Below are 20,439 nucleotides of genomic sequence, written 5' to 3'. Positions count from 1 at the left end.
TAGATTTAGGTGTTTATAGCAAGTGTAACTTCAAGTAGCCCATCCTTCCACTCTATAGACCCATGATCCACTTTCAAGCTCATAGCTTATTCTTAATGACTCCATTTGCCTACTTAACTAGGCCTTGCATTTGTGGTGACTGTGGTGCTCCATTTACTACTTGAATTCCATACTTCTGTAGTAGAATGAGTAGAGCTCCCGTAAATTCCTTTCTATTATCAGCTTGCATAATCTTAGGAGGTAAGAAGGCTGTAATAAAGAGAGCAAAGGAGTCTGCAATAGGCTCTGCATGCTTGCTCTTTAATAGATATAGCTATGTATATTTTGAGAAGTGATCCTTTATATGTAGAATCCACTTATATTGTCCTAAAGGCTCGTGGCGCATATTTTATTGTGTATTACATTTGCTACACCTTTTGTAACCTAATTAATGCTTTGTAAAAGTTAAGTTAGTGAGTTGCCGGGGTTGGCGGTGGCGGATTGGAGGGTTAAGGAGGCGGTGGGTGTTCTTTGTATAACGACGTTAACTAAGCAAGTCATTTGCTTTACGAAGTGTAGCATTTTCTCGTAATAAAGTTAATTTGTGTATTACATTTGCTACACCTTTTGTAACCTAATTAATGCTTTGTAAAAGTGAAGTTAGTGAACTATTCTAATGTTGCATAATTTGGTCTTTAAGCTATGTTGATTGATATTGTGTCTTAAGTATATTATATAGAGTTTTAGGTTCCTAAATCATAGGTAGAGTTATAGGCGTTAGCATAAAAAGTTGAACATTAAGCTTTAAGATTACATAGTCTAGATTATACAATAAAGCCACTTCTCGGGGTTGGAGCTGCTGAATTTGGCAGGGCGCGGTTGCTGCTTTATGCACCCTTTACCTCCATGCTAGACCCAAATGCACGTGATCACAGATCGCATCACAGCCCCAAGTTGGTTACCCTTCAAATGGTTCCTGGTTTCTGGTCCCTGTGGTCTACTTTCTGCTTTCCATTTCTCTCTTTTCTGCTTGTCCCAAGGTACCACTGGCCATCATGATCATGAGGGCCACCACACGATGGACCACCTGGTCGCTCAGACTCGGACTGGCCACTTGTTTAAATACCTAGAGCAGTCCGGGTTCCGCGGAGCTGGCTTAGTGCCTTTCGACCCGCAAGCAGTGCTTTCAAAGCTTGACGTGAGGTTACGGACTCCAACTCCCTCTAGACCCTCTACTGCCAACACCAACCCTTGGGTCTCCCAGACCCCTTCCAACCCAACTGAAGCTCTTTCACAAACAACCCTCGTTCGAAATCGAATTGCCCGTCACCAAGGAAGCTCGCCAACTCCACTCTTCGGGACAGTTATTGCATTGGCAAAGGGTATGGAGCGACTAGCACATGAGAACACCCTTCTGTCTGCTGAGGTACGTACCCTTCGAGCAGCCAACGAAGCCCTTAGCAAACGCCGCAGGGCTAAAAAGGCTCGTGTCCGTGAAGGAGGTGCACTTATAGTAGAGGATGCACAGGCTATTATCGCACAGAAGGATGTGGATGAGCAGGTACGACGCGACGTACGTGCAGTTGGGGGTAGTCGCAAGGAGGGGCAACCGTCTAGGCGATGCTGTGGGATCTGTGGAAAAGCTGGTCATAATGCGCGAACTTGTCAAGAAGCTATAGATATGTCTAGTTCATCTGATTCCGCTTAGTTATAGTTAATTTAATATGTTATGGTTGATTTATTGATATTCAAAGTAGAATGCCAATGAAAAGTGTCCGAGGTACTGATATGTCCGACGTACTGATAAACCACGTTATGCTTGTTTATAATACAAGTTATAATACAAGTACACCGACTCTAGGTGGCGTCTATTTCATGCCTCATAACCGCTATCAATACAATGCAAATGCAGCTGCCTGGCGCTCCTATTAATGAGGCACCTTAGACCAATCACGACACATCCCCAGCACTGTTCTACACAGCTTCCCCATCTCAACTGTCATATCCTTCTTGCGCCAACTTCCCTGCGCACGATGCTGCAATCGCGCATCTGGGTCCGTCAGAAGCTTCGAGCCCATATTGCCGTAAGACGAACGGCCAGGGCTGTTGAACGTTAGCGCGGTATTCCAACCATAGCGACCAAAGGAAAAAAAATGGTGCAGAATAGGAACATACCTAAACGCCGTAATCGGGAAAATAATCGTATCACCAACAGCCTTACTCCTCCCTCCATCCTTCAGCCCCGTAAGCGCGTCCCACCTCAACCCCGCATCCTCCTTCAACTGCTGCATGGCTGCCGTCGTAATCGCCTCCGGCCCAGTAAGTTTCAGCGGGTCCTCCCTGGCCAACACCCCCGCCTCCGCAGTCGCCGTCAAGTTCCCCTCAAACGGCCGCACCAGCTGCGCCACGCGGGTCTTGAAATTCGCAAGGAAGCGATTGAGCACCGGGTGGTCCGGCGCAGAAGCCAGCGACCATTGTGTCAGCTGGATGGGGAAGAAGTATCCCATGCGCCAGTGCGTGTCGGTGTTGGGGTCGTTGTCGGCTTCGATGCCGAGGAGGAGGCGGGCGAGTTGGGGGGTGGATTTTGAGTGCCCGGAGGCGGGGCTGTATTCGGTGTTGGTCTGCGGGTCGGTCCAGGGGGTCATGTCGCGGTCTTCGAGCCAGGTGGCGGGGGAGCGGAGGGGGTGGGTGTCGATATCGCCGTACTGGTGGGGGTTGGGTTAGCCTTTGCGAGGTTTGTGTTGGGGCGGAGGTTTGTTTTAGGGGAGACTCACGATGCCGCCAATGCTGTTTGCGACGACGACTCTGAAGACGTCTGATCTCTCGACTGGTAATGGTAGTGCCTTCAGGGTATCCACGAGGTCCGGCGTAGCATCCGTAAAAAGCTGGTCGCAACCGTCGTCCAGCCAGAGGAAGTACGCCATGCTCCCACGGTCCTCAGCCTTTGCATATTCGAGCCAGCGCTCCACGCCCAGTACAAGGTCTGGCGCCCACTCATCAATCTTTGTATTCATCCATGTCTGGTGTACTATCAAGGGAATGGTGGAGTGAGGGATCGTCTGCTTCAGTTCGATAGCGCGCTTGGAAGCCAGCCGGGCTGCTTCGAGGATGGTTGTGGTTGGCGGATCGGAGTCTTTTCGCCATTCGTCGGGAACATACCATACTGTCAGGCGCACATCTGTTAGCCATGAAGTCCATTGATTATCCCATAGCAATTGGGGTGGCAAATGAGGCTGGAATCCTTTGCGAAGCGCAAAGGGGGCAAGGACGCGCGTACCTCCTCCTTTCCCACTGTTGCTGTTTTTCCATATATGTTCCCACGCAAGAGGGTATTTCTGTCGGATGTACGCCTCATCGTACTTCGGCTTCGAGGCCTGGAGAAAGGGGCGACCAAGCCATAGGTGGAGGAAAACGAGCAGGAGACAGATTGTGATGAGCTGCCTCCGGCGAAAGAGAGCCATGCATGCGAGTAGGACGTGGTTGCTGTGTTATGGGAAGATGTTACCGCATGTCGGGGCGCTGTAGATTCGAGTCTCAGGGCAAAGGGGGACGAGATTATTAAAGGGACAGGCACAGGTAGAGTTTGTAGTAGTGATGTCGTCGAACAGGGCGGCGGAGTACTGGAGTCGGTCAGGGTGCTAAAGCCATCTACTAGTGAGGACCCCAAACCACGCTAACTCTTGTGGAAGCATCGTGTCCAGGTACATAGAATCGTTAGCGGAATTAATGATTGCGCCCCAAAATATAACTTTTTTAACCCAATTCACAACCACGATTTCATAACTGCGAGTTTAGAGCTACGAATCTGCTTTATACAATAGCACGAGGTCCACTATCATTAAATGTATTTAGTTATACAGTCTCGGCCTTGTTTTATATTGCATGTATACGCATAACGTATTTCACAGGCAAAGCGATCACCCGGGCGAAGCGATCACTGAACTTCCCACCTAAAATTGAGAAATTTACAAGATAATAACTCAACAACAACTTCATAATATATATTAAAAATGTATTTCTAGCCTTTCCTATTTAGTTGAATTTGTACCTAATTATTTAGGAATAATCTATTTAGTAGTTCTTAAGATATTAAGCTTAAAATAAAGGAACCTACATGTATACTGTATATATTCCTTTATTTTAAGCTTTAAAGCAATTAGACTAGTAGATATTAAAATATAAAGACCTAGTCTAAATAGTGCCTAAACTTAATATATAAGGGTACACACACATTTTTAGAACATATTATGAAGTTGTTGTTGAGTTATTATCTTGTAAATTTCTCAATTTTAGGTGGGAAGTTCAGTGATCGCTTCGCCCAGGTGATCGCTTTGCCTGTGAAATACGTTGATTTATTAATTCATATTTTTGTTGATTATATTGTAAGTAACTGCACCTTAGGTGGCGACAACCAGGAACTTTTCTCATCTTATCTTTCTGCATTTTGTGGGGTAAGACGCAAGGCTAGTTTCCAAGTGTTCAAGCTACTATTATAGCATTGTATAATATCCCCTAAACGACCTTACACAATTAGATTTAGGGAATGGCTTCTTAATGCGATTCTATTCCTAACTTAAGTTTCTCTCTACATTTAAAGAAGCATTTAGAGCTACATTTATAGAGTAGAACATTAACAGTAGGTTCTAAGTAACATGATTAGTTCTGCACGAGCTATAGAGTGTCCTTTCTCCTTAAGTCCGTATAGAGGTGGCAAGTAAGAGTAGTCGGCAGGTAGGCTCTAAGGGCCAACAGAAGCGCTATGGCTTATGTGGTATTATGGGCTATAATTCCCGTATGTGCAAGAGGATTCAATTACAGTTGAATAAGGGTCGTTATAAAGGGTGGTGTAGTAGTAGATGTGGTAATAGTCAATTTATTGGTGTTTTGGTGGGTGACTTGCTTGTGTAGGCGTTATGAGGTCCCCCAACTTAATTTCTCGTCAAACATAAGTATCATATTGGCAACATAGCTTAATCATCAAATAGAGAAGAATGCATGTATTCCAAAGATCTCTCTGCTAGACTAAATATCCCTCTGAGAGGAGAATTAATTCTTTTCTTTTCGTCCCGAGCCATGGAATCAGGTGATAAGAAGGCACGAGGCTTCAGGATGGTGGCACGGAGCGTTCCATTCATCCATCTAGTAAGGCCCGAACCTTGCTAGCCCGCCCCGGCCCGGGGCGTATATCCGAACTCTGGACCCTGGCTAATGGCAGAGGGTATGCACACACCAGAAAGCCTCACAGCGAAGGCTTCCAAGCCTCTTTAACCAAGCCTCTTTAATGCTTGGTGGGAATGAAGGCTGCGACTTCCCATGAGGCTGTGTTTTGGGGCCGCGTCTCATTACAGTGCGACAATCCAGAAATAGTTTGCTGCCTAAGCATAGTTCAGCCCTACCTGACCCCCAGAGCGTCTTCTTCATGTGATGAGGGGTATTGTGGCGGTATCGCAATTACCCACTCTACGCTGTTTTCCATGTTGTAAATTACGAATGCGCTTGTGCTATCACACGCATAACACCATATTCACACCGGAAAGCGCGCCGACCCTCGCGGCGGCTATACCTTCGGAATGTCTGGCGCTGAAGCGCTGGCCCTTATCGGGATCATTTCGAGTACTCTCCAGCTTGTCAGTTTCAGCTCGCAGGTGCTGCGGCGGATAAAGGACTACAAAGATGACACCACAAGCCTGCCGAGGGAGTTTTGGACGTTACAAGATCAACTACCCCTCATTTCGCATGCGCTGCACATAACATGGAAGCAGACCCAGGCAGACGAACTTGAGGAGGAGGCATGCAAGGCGCTTGTTCCGGTTATTAACGCCTGCCATCAGGAGGTTCTCAAGTTGAAGGCGATACTGGAGAAGGTGGCGCCCTCAGCGGGTGATGCAGGATGGAAGAGAAACTGGAAGGCCCTCACGAGTGTCTTCCACGACAAAGATGTCGCAGCCGTGGCAGCGGGTCTGGCGCAGTTGCTGTCGGTTATCAACCACTATCACGGGGCGTATACAGCCGCAACAGCCGGCTCGATCTTGCAGAAGTTGAGCGCTATGGCAGAGACGCCCAAGAAAGTCGAAGTCGAGGTTGAAGTGCACGTCAAGCATTTCATTGCTCCTACTGTCTGGACGGACGATTTTGCTGGACGAAAGGATACTATAGCGTCGCTAGAAAAGTTGCTAGCAGGTGAAGATAAACATCGCCGAATCTCTGTCATTGGGCTTGGTGGGGTGGGAAAGACTCGACTGCTGCTGCAATATGCGCATCGGTTCAAGGACTCGGACACTCACTCGGTGTTCTGGATCCACGCAAGTAGTATGTCTCGAATGAACAAGACGTGCGCCGAGATAGCGAGGCTCGTAAAAATCAAAGGATGCGAGAACCCCTTGTCCAACAAGATAGAGCTAGTGAAGGATTATCTTGAAAGTCCGAAGTCGGGCAAATGGACGCTTTTACTAGACAACGCCGACGATTATGACCTGTTCTACGGATCTGGCAAACTGTCGCAGTCAATACCACGCTCGGATAACGGCTCTATACTTATGTCAACTCGCGATGGAAGGGTAGGAATGGAATTCGCGAAGAGAAACTCAATTTTGCTCGGAGCACTGTCCCTCGAGGAGTCAATTACATTGCTTGATACCCGCCTTGGCGTGGAAGACAATACCTTCAACGATCTCAAAGAGCTGAGCGAGGAACTCTGCGGCATACCTCTCGCACTCGTTCAAGCGTCGTCATTCATAAAACAGAACTTCCTTTCTATCCCTAGCTACCTAGAGATCTACCGCTCAAGCGACAAAGATAAGATCGAGCTCCTCAGCGAAGACTTCGATGACGACTACCGGGACGACGAAATCCGCAACCCGATAGCAACGACATGGAGCCTGTCGTTTGAGTTCATTCAAAAAAGGGACCCGCTAGCTGCCGAGATCCTCTCTGTCATGAGCATGCTCGATCCACAGGCGATTCCGGGGTCTCTCATTTACAACGAGAATAGCACTCTTAAATTCAGCAAAGCAATGGGCACACTTCAGGCCTTTTCTCTTATTACCTCACGCCTAGATGGCCCGATATGGGACGGCCGGCGGGACAAGTCATTTGACCTTCATCGGCTTGTTAGGCTAGCTATGCGGAGTTGGCTGGCTTATCATAACCGACTGGAGATGTTCACGGCGAAGGCATTAGGCATTATGGCGGAGCGATACGTGCACAGCGACTGGGATAGTAGGGCAAAATGGGCGGCGTACCTTCCTCATGCGGCTGTGCCTTTTCAATCGGATCACTTGAAAGCGATTGAGGATGTGGTTGAGACAAAGGTGTCGCATAACGAGAAGGATGGACGATCAGTACACCCTCGAGGTCGCCGAGTCTACCTTTGTAGTTAAGCCAGGGCGGGTCGATCGTCTCGACATTGCATACCGGCATATGTGGCTCTATGCAATGCGACATTACCGGGAGATACCGACTGTAAAGTCGTAGGACCCAGGGTCACACGGGAGCTCAGGGAACCAGATCAGTAGGTAGGAAGTAGGATTCAATGCGTAACAATAGGTCTACGTATATACAGCGACTATTGACTGGAGGCCTCACTCCGAGCCTCCAGCCCCTTATATACAGGAACCCGTAGGCCCTAATTTACCGAGCCCGCCAGGTCCACTGTAAGAGCGTGACACCTCACGTGCCCTCACGTGAGGGCCGCCTTACAATTACCTCCCCCTTCTAGGGAATTGCCCCCAATTCCAGGCATAGAGATCAGGGCTGATTGCGCCCTTGTTTGGGCTTGTTTGGCTTGTTTGCTCGCGCGTAGGGTGGGTTGTTGTTATCGAACTCGCGCCTGTCAGGGGGGTCCCGTGACCCCCCTTGTTGTTGTGCCGCGGCCACCCCCAGTTGTTGTGGGCATCGCGCTTAACTCCCACTTCCTACCCAACTTCCTACTTTCCTCACACAACCTCACACCAAGTGCCCGCTCTTCTGGGTTCTTGGGTTCTTCCTTTTGATCCTCTTCCAAGGTTTGCTTCAAGGATTACTCCCTCTTCGCAAGGTATTTACCTCCCTTCCGCGTCTTCAGGGACTGATCTGTGGATTAGTTCCGTCAATCATGGCTCCGCGCAAGCAGCCCAAGAAGACAGTGGCGCCTGTCACCACCCCTCTCAAGTGCTCTTCCGCCCAGATGTCTGGGTCTCCCGAGTTGGAGTCACCTGCCACCCCTACTCCCTTCGGTCCTGCTTCCGTTGCGTCCACCTCTCGCCCTCGCACCGTGCGTCCCTACCGATCACCTTCGGTTGAGGACGCTCCAGAGGAGGAGGAGGAGGTCGCTGCTCAGTTGGCCGCCAAGGAGATGCGTACGGCGCTGGGGTGGAAGCTTTCTGCGCGCCGCCCAGTTCCAGAGTCTGTTGGTCCCCTTCGCGCAGGCTCCCGCGACTGCTGCGTCAAGTGTTCAGTCACCTATTACAACTATCCTGGACAGATCTGCTGGGTCCCTGTTGGCTTGGACAAGTGCGGCGACTGTCTCCAAGGAAACCACCACTGCGTTCCGGTAGGCCTCCTTTTCCTTCTTAGTGGGATATGCTGACAACCAGGCAGGTCGGTCCTGATCAGAAGGATGCCCTCACTGCCCTGCAGCTCAAGTCCGACGCCTATTTGAACTGTTGCGCTGACGACGAGGACGCTGGGCTGGAACATAATTCGGTCGCCACCCGTGAGGCTCTGGCCTCCCTCCTCTTTGCCCAACGCGAGTTCACTACCGCTGATAAGGGCAAGGAGCCTCGCACCCTGAAGGTCAAGAATAAGGGTAAGAGAGCTGCTACGTCCTTCCACGAGGAACCTGTTGCGCCTCTCCCTGAGGCTGGGGGCCCCGTCGTCCGCAACCTCAACGACCCACGCCAAGCCCTTCTTCACCACGCTGAGACCCTTGCTGAGCTGGATCAGGCCAAAACCAAGGCTCTCAAGGCTGCTGCTGCTATGTTCCACGCCGCTACTGATGCGGCTCTAGACGCCTACCAGGTTGGCCTCAACGCCCACGTCGCCGCCCTGAAGTTTGTCGTAGGTTTGTGATTCCCATCCTTCCTGGACGTTTTGCTGACCCTGTGGGTAGCTCGAGTGAGGCCTGTCCTGCCCTCCGCGCCCTTGTCGGTAGGACCTATTCTCCTGCCTACGCCTGCGGATTACGATCGTGCTCTTTTTGAGCGTTTGTTTGTGCGTCCAGACCAGTGGCGCTTCAATCCACGCCCTGCCCCCGTCGTCGCCCCCTTGTCTGACGCGCGCATTTCTTCTAGGTCTGGGTCGGGGTCTGCTTCTGGGTCTGTGAGCCCTTCTCCTTCGGAACTTGACGCGTTGTTTTTTCCCTTAGTTTAGGACAATACACTACATTGCCTTCTGCGTCTGTTCCTTGTGATATGCCTTGATTAACGGTAGTCCTACGTCAAGCTTTGGAACCCACTGATCGTCAGCTGCAGTGTAGCCTGCCCACCTAATCAGGTATTCCTCTCGGATTCCTCTACCCCTCCGCACAGTCCTGTGGTCTAGGACTGCCTCGACCTTGTATTCTTCTTCCCCATCCACGATCTCTGGATCTGGTGGAGGATCGGCCTTCTCAACGCCTTCCCGATACCTCTCGAGTAGGGAGACGTGGAACACGTCGTGAATCGCCTTATACCGTGGGGGAAGCCTCAATCGATACGCCTGTTTACCTATCCGCCCGGTGATCTCATACGGTCCGAGCCACCGGTGACCTAGCTTCCTACTTGGCTGGGTGGTTCTGATATTCTTGGCAGAAAGCCACACCCGTTCGCCGACCATGAACTGCATTGGCTTGTGGATCTTGTTATATCCTCGGACTTGGGCTTCCTTCGATCTCGCCCAGGCCTCTTCAAGCTCCTTTCGTAGGTCGAGGATCTTCTGGACTCGGTCTCTTGCAACCGGCACCTCCCTTCTCATGGGGTCGTCCTCGATCCCTTGCCGCAGGTCGATGTTGATACCGTATCGAGCCTGATTTGGCGACATCTGGATGGAATCGTGGAAGGCATTATTGTAGGTAAGCTCCGCGAAGTGAAGAAGTTCTACCCAATTGTCCTGGTGCTGATTGCAGTGTAGGCGTAGGTAGGCCTCAATATTCTGGTTCTGCCTTTCCGTCTGGCCGTCAGATTGAGGGTGGAAGGCAGTCGATAGGTTCCGCCGTACTTTGAGGTGGAAACAGAAGGCCGACCAGAAGTGGCACGTAAATACGCTGCCGCGGTCTGTAATTATTTTAGCAGGAATTCCAAAGTCCTTAACCCAATACTCAAGGAAGACCCGCCCCAACTCGGTGGCAGTAATGGTCTTCCGGCAGGGTATATATTTGGATACCTTGGTGTATCGGTCTACGATTACCAAAATGGAGTCTGAAGCCTTAGCTTGGTCTGCTCCTATACTAGGCGGCAGATCTGTGATGAAGTCCATACTTATGGACTCAAAGGGCTTAGTAGGCATTCTGAGGCCTTGCATTTCGCCGTAGGGTCTATGCCGTACCGGCTTGATCCGCTGGCACCGATCGCAGCCACGTACGTACTCCCTGGCTTCCTGGTCTAATCCAGGCCAGTAGTATTTCCGTCGGATCAGTTCCTGGGTCTTCTTATATCCGAAGTGCCCAGCCAAAGGGTCGTCGTGGCAAATCTTGAAGATTTCCATACGTACTGCCTGATTGGGAGGCACGTAGGCCGCTCCCTTGAAGCGTAGGATGCCTGCATCGTCTACTCTCCAACCTGAAGAGCCCTTCGCCCACGCCGACCCTGCTTCTCTGGCCCTGTGAACAGCGAGCTCGTCAGCCGCTTGAAGGGTTTTGATCAGATCCGCTAAGGGTTCGGCCGTGGCACTGTAGGCGCTCTCTCCCTGAGCCATGGCTGCCACCATAACTCGAGGGACAACGAGACCTGGACTCTTGGTGTCCTTACTCTGGTCTTCGCCCAGTGTGGTGCCTACTTCTTGTAAGTCAGCCACTACCCGCCTCATCTGCAGGGCTTCTTCTCCTGCCTGTATGGCTTTCTGGAGCTTGTTTCGAAGGGTAGGAAGCATCACGTTCTGGCTACCCTTCTCTTCCTCATAGTCTGGTCTCCTAGACGGCCCATCTGCGGGGTTGGTCTTGCCAGCTCGATAGGATATTTGGAAGTCGTAGGCTGACAACGCCTGCGCCCACCGCGCCTGCCTTCTTGTGAGGGCGGTGGTTTCCATGAAGTATTTCAGGTTGTTGTGATCCGTCAGGACCTCGATTGGGTGTTGGCTACCCTCTAGGTAATGCCTCCACTGTTCGAAAGATCTCACGATCGCCAAGAGCTCTTGGTCGTGGACCTCATAGTTCAGCTCTGCTGGCTCCAGCTTTTTGCTGAAGAAGGCGACTGGGTGCCACCCACCCCTTCGTTCTGGGGTTTCTTCTACATATTGGGAAAGATTCCCTGCCAACCCGAATCCGGAGGAGTCTGTCTCAAGTCTAATCTTACAGCTTGGATCGAAATGGACTAACATGGGAGCTGTGGTGAAGGCCTCCTTGAGGCGATCGAACGCGCCCTGCTGCATTGCTCCCCACACAAAGGGCCCGGTCTGTTTACCGGCCTTGGCCCCCTTCATAAGGCCAGTCAAGGGTGCCACAACAGAGGAGTACTGCTCTATGAAGCGTCGGTAAAAGTTGGCGAAGCCGAGAAACACCTGGACCTCTCGGTAGGTCTTGGGTGTAGGCCACTCAGCTATCGCAGCAACCCGGTCGCCTTCCATAGCCACTCCTTCTGTTGTGACGGTATATCCAAGGAAGCCTACCTGTTTGGTATTGAACTCGCACTTTGAGAGCTTTACATATAGGTTCGCCTCTCGTAGGCGACCTAGGACCTCCTGTACGTGGTGGGTATGTTCCTCCTCTTTAGAGGAATAAATAAGGATATCGTCGAGGTATACAACGCATATCGTATCAACGAGCCCTTCGAGGGTCTCGTTCATATAGGCCTGAAACGTGGCTGGCGCGTTGGCCAAGCCAAAAGGCATCACTTTGTACTCAAAGTGGCCGTAACGAGTGCGGAAGGCGGTCTTCCACTCGTCGCCTGGGCGGATCCGGATCCTGTGGTAGGCGTTCCTAATATCAAGCTTTGTGAAGACCTTTGCTCCTTGGAGCCAATCCAAGGTCTCTGTGATCAGCGGCAAGGGGTGCCTATTCTTTACGGTGATCTTATTCAGACCCCTATAATCCACGCAGAGGCGTAGACTGCCGTCCTTCTTCTGTACGAACAGTATGGGCGCGCCCGCTGGGCTTATGCTCCTCTGGATCCAACCCTTCCTTTCGCTTGATTGAAGGTATTCCCGGAGTGTGGCCAACTCCGTCTCAGATAGGTTGTATACCGGGCCGTAAGGCGGCTCTTGCATGCTGGTATTGATACCGTGGGTCTTCCTACCCAGCTCGGGTAGGTCTTCTGCCCGCTCCTTAGAGAAGACGTCGGCGAATTCAGCGTACTCCCTTGGGCATTGGGGTTCCAATGCTCCTTCCGAGGTCAACGCCAGGACAAAGGCAGTATCGCCTTTGTCTAGCTCTTCAATACCCACCTCCATCGCCTTCGATATATCGAAGGGGTAGCGCCATATCTGGGTCTGCCAATCGATCTGGGGGTTGACCTGTACGATCCAGTCCATTCCAAGGATAACATCCACACCAGGGGTATCCATGGAAAGGAACGTCTGGTCTACGGTCGTCTCCCTTCGAAAGTGGTCCCAGGCCTTGATCTGTACGGTCGCCGCTCCGTATATGGCAATCTCCTTGCCGTCCACAGCCCTCGCTCGAGGTGGGCCCTTGTCTCGGCACTCTAGGCTCTTATCTTTTGCGAAGAGGGGGTGGATAGTTGACGCGTCCGACCCCGAATCGAGTAGAGCCTTGGCCTTGTGCCAGGTAGGCCCTACTTTGATTTCAATGTCGATCTCCATCCTCTTCGCCTGCGTAGGGCGTAGGGCTTCGGTAGGGAGTCACTCCCGCTTGAGGAGTTGGGTATCCAGCTTCCGGACTCCCGGCCCAGTGTGCTGGCTACGGCAGTCCTTTGCAAAGTGGCCTGGTCTGCCACAGTTGTAACAGGCGTTCCCTACTTGGGTAGGCCTTGCGCCTTGGGTGTCGGCTGGCTTGCGCGCAGGTTGTTGGTCCGATCGACGGCGATCCTGGAAGGGCGTTCGCTCCCGGTGATTGCCCGACTTGTGGCTATTGAAGTGGCCCTTCCGAGCTGGAAAGCCACCCTGCAGGGTTCCCTTATTCTCCCTTGTGTTGGGCCTATCCGTAGAAGGATTCTTCTCGGTTACCCACCGGTTGTTCATTTCCAGCATGGCTAGGATATTGACAACAGCCTCCCTGTGGGTCGTGGAACGCTCAGCGTAGCTACCCTCAAGGAGGCGCTGCCTCATTTCTGGGTGTAACTTCGTCAGGAGGTGGGTGGTCCTCTGGGACTCGGTGTAGGGCTCCATTTCCCGCTCCAATTCCTCGAGGTACGCAACGAATTTGCGGATACCCTGCCCCTTACGCTGGTGGGCGCCGTTGTATTTGAGGGCTGCAATGCGTTGCCGGTTGGCTGGGTCGATATGGAGGTCGCGAAGGAACTCTTCAAACCCTGCGATATCTAAAGGGTCCTCGAGCCCTTCCTCTTGCGAGGCGCAGCGGTTGTCCCACTCCTTCATGGGGTCGCTCTCAAGGTATTGGGCGGCGAAGGCCACCTTGGATTGCTCGGTTGGGAAACTTGGCTGGTATCGGAAGGAAGCGCGGATTGAGGCCATAAACTCGTTGAGCTCTCGTGTCGACTCGCCTTTGTAGACCTTAGGGTCCTTGACCTTGCCGAAAGGCCTATACGACGGGGTTGCTTCTCGCGATACTACGGAGGCAGTCTCTTGTTCCTCCTCGTTTGGGGTCCCCTCCCATTCTTCCTCACTGTCTTGGTGTCGCCTTTTCCGGCGTCCTTCTTCTTGTATTCGGACCTGTCTTTCTGCGAAGACCCTTACTTCCTCCGGGTAGGCGCTATAGTCGTCGCCGTGCGATCGTCGGAATACTTGGAGGGCTTCTTCCATGGTATTGTAGTAGGCCCTCTCTTCTTCGATCCTATTCTTGAGGGCGGCCAGCTTTGACGGCATCCTGTCCGCTTTGCTCGTCGCGGAGCTGCTGGCTTCAGGGCCCAGAGTCGGTGGGCTGGCCTCGATGGTTTCTGCCGCTGGAGTCGCTCCTCCGGAGGTCGCTCGGGTAATCCTCTTTTCCTGGCTCGCCATCCTGATCTGGTAGGCTGAGTATGGGTTGAGTCAATAGAATTGTAAAGTCGTAGGACCCAGGGTCACACGGGAGCTCAGGGAACCAGATCAGTAGGTAGGAAGTAGGATTCAATGCGTAACAATAGGTCTACGTATATACAGCGACTATTGACTGGAGGCCTCACTCCGAGCCTCCAGCCCCTTATATACAGGAACCCGTAGGCCCTAATTTACCGAGCCCGCCAGGTCCACTGTAAGAGCGTGACACCTCACGTGCCCTCACGTGAGGGCCGCCTTACACCGACGGAAGCAAAAAAAAGGTTACTAGCAAAAGTGGTAGTGGAAAGGGCAGACGAGAACATACTCTCTGCACTTGCTGTTCTTGCCAACAAGGTTGGATTCGAATCGGCCGAGATCTACGACTTGAAGCAACGGTCATCGGATAACGAGATTGCACGCAATGCGTTGCTAAAGGCTCGAAGACCCGATCAATATCAATACAATAATTCTACCCTAGAAGCCAGTGTGGCACAGATTGTGAGCTTGTTTGATACAGCTATTCCTGTTCCTTGTGTGTTTTCGAGCCCGATCTCGCACAGAAAATCGATGTGGGTTTCCAGATGAGGATTCTTACGACCAGGACCGAAAGTTTATCTTTATAACACATATACATTGCGAGGGTGAGGAGCAAGGTGAGGAGATCACATCATTCTTTGTGCGTCGATCTGTATATTTGGCTTTTTTTGGCAACATTGCGAATGCAGCAATAATATTTTCTGCGTCTCAGGTGACAGAAACAGACGGAAGAGATCAAGAAATGCTTGCGCTAGTAGAAGAGGAAAGACTTGCGTTGGTAGAACAGGAAATGATTTCGCTAGTAGAAGAGGGAGGTATAGCCGGAATAGAACTAGAGAGGCTTGAACAAGTACAGCAAGAAAGTCTTTTACAAGAGCTGGTTGAGCAAGACTGGCTTGAGCAAGAGATCTGGGAGCAAGAAGCATGAGCAGGCGCAAAGCTGCCACACTGTTGCCAGTGGACTTGCTCGACTATTTTTTACACAGCATAACGCCCACGCCCGTCTCAGCTAGCATATGCAATTAGAAAAGTCCACACCAGAGAGAGCCACAAGTAGCTTCTTAGAAAGATGAAATTATTGAGGTGTGGTAGAGGTCGTTAGAATTAGCTCAAGGACGGTCTCCACACTTTTCACACTAATGCAACGTGACGTACAGAAGACCGCCTGATCTATCTAAAACTGGATCTGGCTTGCCCAATCAGCTTTTACTCAATGTAGCCAAAAGTAGCTTCTTGGTGTTTGGTACGAGCCCTAGGCTGCTCCCTAGTGCTTCACTACTCTCACGCCCGCCGGTCTTACACCCCAAACGCTCCAACGCCCGCCGGTCTTACGCCCCATTACGCTCTAGTGCCCCACACGCCTCTCGCGACCACCGCTCTTACGACCAGTCACGGCCTCGAGAGCGCCGCTCCTAAGATCGCGATTGTTGTGGGACCATATGGAAGCGTGAGACCGAGGGGCCTGAGAGCGCAAGAGGGCGTAAGTCTAGCTATGGCGTGAGAGCGTATGGTTCGAAGGACCATTGGGAGTCCCAAGAATCATTGATTTCAAGCAAATCGACAATAAAACTCCAATGCACAACTCAGGGCCAGCAAAATCATCTATCAAATGAATTATTTCTCTGTATAGCGTAGCATTACTTGCCTAGCTGATAGAAGCTGTGGTGGAAATAATTGCTTTAAATAGCATCATTTTGATTCACAAAATAAAAGACCAAGGAATCCAGCCCTCGATCGCATGAAAACAAATACGTAACTGATGAAATTTCCTTCCTAGACTCCATAGTCACCAAACACACCATTGCCAAGTAAGCTCCATCACTCTAAACATCAAACCTCCTAGGCGGTATGGACCTTGTCTGAGGTGTAATCCCCGTCCCAATCTTTGGACGATTGCACATAAGCTATGTACAGCACTACAGCAGCAGTCGTCATATTTAAAGCCGTCGCAACAACTTCGAGTATCATAACAGCCCAGTGTTTGCTATGCGGCGTATATAGATTAGCCAATGCTGTCACTATGCTGAATATAGAATTTAGAACGGTTGGCCTGCTTTAGTTAGTGCTGTCATCACAGTAATGGCGATTTAGGTATAAAAACTTACAGTAGTATGCGTTCCGTTAGCCAAATGTGGTGTCCCTTACTATTCCAACAGAGCCAAGATAGCCCCACTATCCAATAAATACAACATATTCCTCCAGCAACTAGTGGTGGGATATCTTCGACTGTATTCAGGACAATGTTACCAGCCCTTTCAATACCTTCTAGCGCACGAGAGTTGCGAATGAAGGCAGATACAGTAGGGAGGACAGTAATTCCGGCTAGAACAGCCCAAGTGGATAAACTTGCCACTACATTCATGTATAGTAGTTTTGATTCTTTGGATGTCATGCTTAAAGGCGATATAGTTTGGGACTCGGAGCCTGTAAGGCTTGAATCTAGGCGAGAGCTCTCAGGATTATTTGTATGGGAGACTTCGGGTTTGGATTGACCACTGAGTTTCGAACACAAAGTGCTTTGGCCTCTTCTAATTCGGACGTCTCCGGGACGAGGAGGCTGCTGAATAAGGTCCCTTGAACAGGAATGGGTGTCGTTCACAAGAAACTCTGGCATATTTGCAAAGGCAGATAGCAAGATATGGGTACGAATAAGGTAACTTTATTCATAGCCCTACGAGCAAATAGTTGCTTACCGCTACAAAGCAATTACGCTACTAGTCTAGAGCTTTGTGGCTTATAGCAGCACATTATAGGAGCCGCTTTCGGAGCTACTGAAACTGGCTGCTAAATTTATACAGCTGAATAGGCCCCTCAGCTGACATGACTAGCTACATTAAGTCATCTTTAGCGCCTACGGCAAATATCGAATGAAGCTGTCGGCTGTAAAACTGGCTTTTTCTTTATGGACAGGCGCTAGAATTTTCACCTCCCTTGATGGATATCATGGCTTCGTCTAGGTATTATATTTAGCCGTACTAGGGTGGCCATTTTTGAAGCTGCCTAGAACAGGACTGCTGCTCGGCACCAGATATTGTGGAGAGTCTAACTACTGCACCAACGTTGCTCTGAGGACTTCTATAAAGAGAGGCCGACTCAAAACTGCAAATCATATTATCTTAACTGCATCAAACCGAGCTTTTATTGAAAATTATAATCAACATGCGCATCTCTAATACACTTCTTATGATGCTCGGCATAGTGATAACAGGTGCATCTGCGGATTGTCTGTCTACGAATGGAAAGGAATACCCATTTGGGACGTACACGTGTGATGGCGAGCACAAGATTGTAAGTACATCAAACATAATTAATCATACGTCCACATTCTAATTGGTATAATAGGTACAGTGCACCGTTACAGGCAACTGGACCCTGATTGCAACCTGTGGCGGCACTTGCACATTCGTTGGCTCCTCTCCCTACTGCCCTTAAATTGTCATGACTAGACAAAAGCATGCTTAAGTCGCTGCTTAGAGAGAGGTTTCTGACAATGGTCACCATTGAGATTATGGGGTAGTGCTCGTCTTGGGTTCTGGTGTTGATTTATATTCATTCCATGTCGCGATAGGCTGGCAAGTCAGTGCGTTTTATCACATAAGTTAGCTCAATATATTCTTACATGTGCTTCCATCAATGAGTTTCCCTCTCTCAGTGTGGTTAATCCTAAGCTGTCCAAAGGTTAGCTGAGCTAAGCATCTGTACATGATTACCTGCAGAATCTTTTGATCTTGCACGCTGACTTAGTCCCAGGTGCAAAGCAGAATTGTATTTGATAACATACTGTAATTTGCGCAAAGACCGTTGTTATATTTCCGCATGAGCGGGATGGTTAGACGCCGCTATAGCTAGCTGCTCGGAGAGAATATGAAGCCATAGGGTACTTCATACTATGAGCAAGGAGCTAATCTATAGGAAAATTATGTAGACTTAGAAGACATTCATTTCTATGAAGGTAATAATATTTGTTGGTGAGTAGACGGGCCCTAGCAAACTGGCTTAGTTAGTGAGTAGACCAGAACATAGCTAAGTTAATACTTTCCAACCATTCTAGTTACCCCCTTGCATTGTACGCCTCTTACGCTTCCTTTACATCTTCTTTTTCTGTTTTGCTGCTTGTATAGCACAAGTTCATTCTACGCTATAGCACCTCCTAAAAAAGGCCTTGTTTGGAGTCAATTACAAGGTATAAGTTACATTAGGACGTGGGCCACCACCCGCAAGACAGATACGGATTTTCACGAAAGAGGACCAACAAATAAGTTATCAACTAACTTACTGATTCAGTGTGCAATAATACAAAATTGCAAGCTAATGTGTACGGGAAATAATACTGCGTGATAAAGTAAATAGCAGGAATAACTTAGAAGTCTATTTTACGATTTCCACTGTTATTACTACTTCTAAGTCGCGGAAACCAGCTGAAACGGTGTTACTCTTTCTCCTTGAGATTGGTGTACTAGGCTAGCTAATTTAGCCCTAAAACGTAGTACATGTGCACTGATTGGATAGAGTTATAGTAGTTGTCAATGTAATAGCGCAGGTTGTCGCCGATAAAATCGCAGATTCAGCTAGGGTGGAGGTGTATTCGGAAGGCGAGCTAACGTCCGGCATTCCAGCTCGAATATTGGCGTAATCCGAATCTGGATACGTAAGTGTGTTTGGGGTGTTGTCAAGGTCTAACCCATTTTTACCACCTAATGCTAAGTAGACGCTCGTAATTAGGCTCTTGCTTCCTAGGGCGTCAGCACTGCTCTCCCACCACATAGCACCACCAAGTTCCATTTTCTGAATCCACGCCGCCTTTTGATTTACCACTGCTATATTATCATAGCTAATAAACTCTCTCTTTGTAGCATCATAGCTATAGCTTACCCCTAGCTTTTCATCAAATTGCTCTTTGGCTCCTGCTAAGGGCAAGGCTTTGAAATCATAAACGCCCGGTGCCCAGCTTCCAGAGCTAGCAATAGTGAATGGTAATCCAGCACCGGCAGTTGCATCAAAAGCATGGCCATATATAGGCATACCAAGTACTATATTTTGTGGTGCAATGCCTTTAGAAATGTAATATTCGACTGCACTCTGTGTATCAAATGGCGTAGACTTATCGTTTGCAGAAAAAAGGTTTGCTTGGTGGCCTGTCTCTGAACTGCCAGACAAGACATAATCATACACCATAAGATTCCAGAAGTCTATGTACTGATTCATCTCAGCTATTTGCAACTGTTTATAATTTGACGGGCCAGCAGGGCATGCGATTGTGAGCAGAAAGTGATATGGCATACTAAGTGAGTTGCCGTATATATCAAGGGCATCCCTAATGGCTTGAAGTAGAAGAACAAAATTTTTAGCTTGGGTGACATCCGCTGGATATTCCCAGTCAATATCGAGTCCGTCAAGTCCAAGATTCTGTACAAGGGAGAGTGCAGACGAGGCAAAGATGGAGCGACCAGACACTGTCCCAGCTGGTGTCGCAAAGTTTGCTCTATAAGTCCAGCCACCAATTGAAAGCAAAACCTTCAGGTGCCGGTTTTTCTTTTTTAGAATGTAGAGTTGTTTTAGACAACCATAGAGGTTACTGTCAGCATTGTCTATACGGTCACTCTGAAAATGTTTATCAGTGTCGGCCCATTGATCTGACAAGAATCTAGTTTATTCCGGCAGTTAGATAAAATACTTTTACTGTTTAGGGCAGACTTACACATTCCCCGTCTCTGGGTCAATATTTGCAAAAGCATATAGCACATGCGTAATCTTATCTGCTGGTATGTCTTGGGGAAAGAACTGTCTCCCATATATTGCCCTCTAGCTGTTAGTTTGAAACGCATATAGATGGCAAGAAGGACGCAAACCAATTCACGTAATATGCAACATTACGATAGCTATTACCCTTTGGCTGGGTTGCTGTACGGCTTTGTACAAGTGAAGACGTATAGCTAAATAAACAGCTGCATATTAGTAGCAAGATGGCTAATTTGAATGCTCGTGCCATTGTCTACAAAAACTGATAAGTTATAGTTCTGTTGTGGCTAAAGAGTTTTAACTGCTGCTGAGTATCCAAGATCATTCGTAGTCGGCGTAGTCTTAACAGACCTTAAATTACGAGGGCATTACTCAAGGAAGTAAGCTTGACGAAAGGTGCCAAAACAAGTCTTAAAGTACAGCAGC

The 20,439-nt window shown here is 49.5% G+C and overlaps 4 protein-coding genes across 4 annotated transcripts; 2 read left to right on the top strand and 2 right to left on the bottom strand.

Annotated features, from left to right (window-relative positions):
* Nucleotides 1–941: 941 nt before the first annotated feature.
* VC83_03565 (uncharacterized protein) lies at nt 942–3,735 on the bottom strand. Its single transcript, XM_024467211.1, has 4 exons — nt 3,257–3,735; nt 2,754–3,142; nt 2,155–2,684; nt 942–2,082 (listed from the first exon to the last, which is right to left on the bottom strand). The coding sequence occupies exons 1-4, from the start codon at nt 3,438–3,440 to the stop codon at nt 1,908–1,910; spliced, it is 1,278 nt and encodes a 425-aa protein (XP_024325711.1). The 5' UTR covers nt 3,441–3,735; the 3' UTR covers nt 942–1,907.
* Nucleotides 3,736–5,549: 1,814 nt separating this feature from the next.
* VC83_03564 (uncharacterized protein) lies at nt 5,550–7,358 on the top strand (the record flags this gene model as incomplete). Its single annotated transcript, XM_024467210.1, has 1 exon — nt 5,550–7,358. One exon carries the CDS (start codon nt 5,550–5,552, stop codon nt 7,356–7,358), a length of 1,809 nt encoding a protein of 602 aa, XP_024325637.1.
* A 10,075-nt stretch (nt 7,359–17,433) lies between these two features.
* On the top strand, nt 17,434–17,706 carry VC83_03563 (uncharacterized protein; the record flags this gene model as incomplete). The annotated part of the gene is made up of 2 exons (XM_024467209.1): nt 17,434–17,562; nt 17,617–17,706. The coding sequence occupies 2 exons, from the start codon at nt 17,434–17,436 to the stop codon at nt 17,704–17,706; spliced, it is 219 nt and encodes a 72-aa protein (XP_024325856.1).
* Nucleotides 17,707–18,750: 1,044 nt separating this feature from the next.
* VC83_03562 (uncharacterized protein) lies at nt 18,751–20,145 on the bottom strand (the record flags this gene model as incomplete). The annotated part of the gene is made up of 3 exons (XM_024467208.1): nt 18,751–19,918; nt 19,973–20,074; nt 20,132–20,145. 3 exons carry the CDS (start codon nt 20,143–20,145, stop codon nt 18,751–18,753), a joined length of 1,284 nt encoding a protein of 427 aa, XP_024326030.1.
* Between the last annotated feature and the right edge of the window lie 294 nt (nt 20,146–20,439).

Source organism: Pseudogymnoascus destructans (genome assembly GCF_001641265.1).
Source record: "Pseudogymnoascus destructans isolate 20631-21 unplaced genomic scaffold scaffold_6, whole genome shotgun sequence".
Classification (NCBI taxonomy): domain Eukaryota; kingdom Fungi; phylum Ascomycota; class Leotiomycetes; order Thelebolales; family Thelebolaceae; genus Pseudogymnoascus; species Pseudogymnoascus destructans.
Note: the sequence above shows the minus strand (reverse complement) of the source record. Positions and strands in the feature narration are given on the sequence as shown.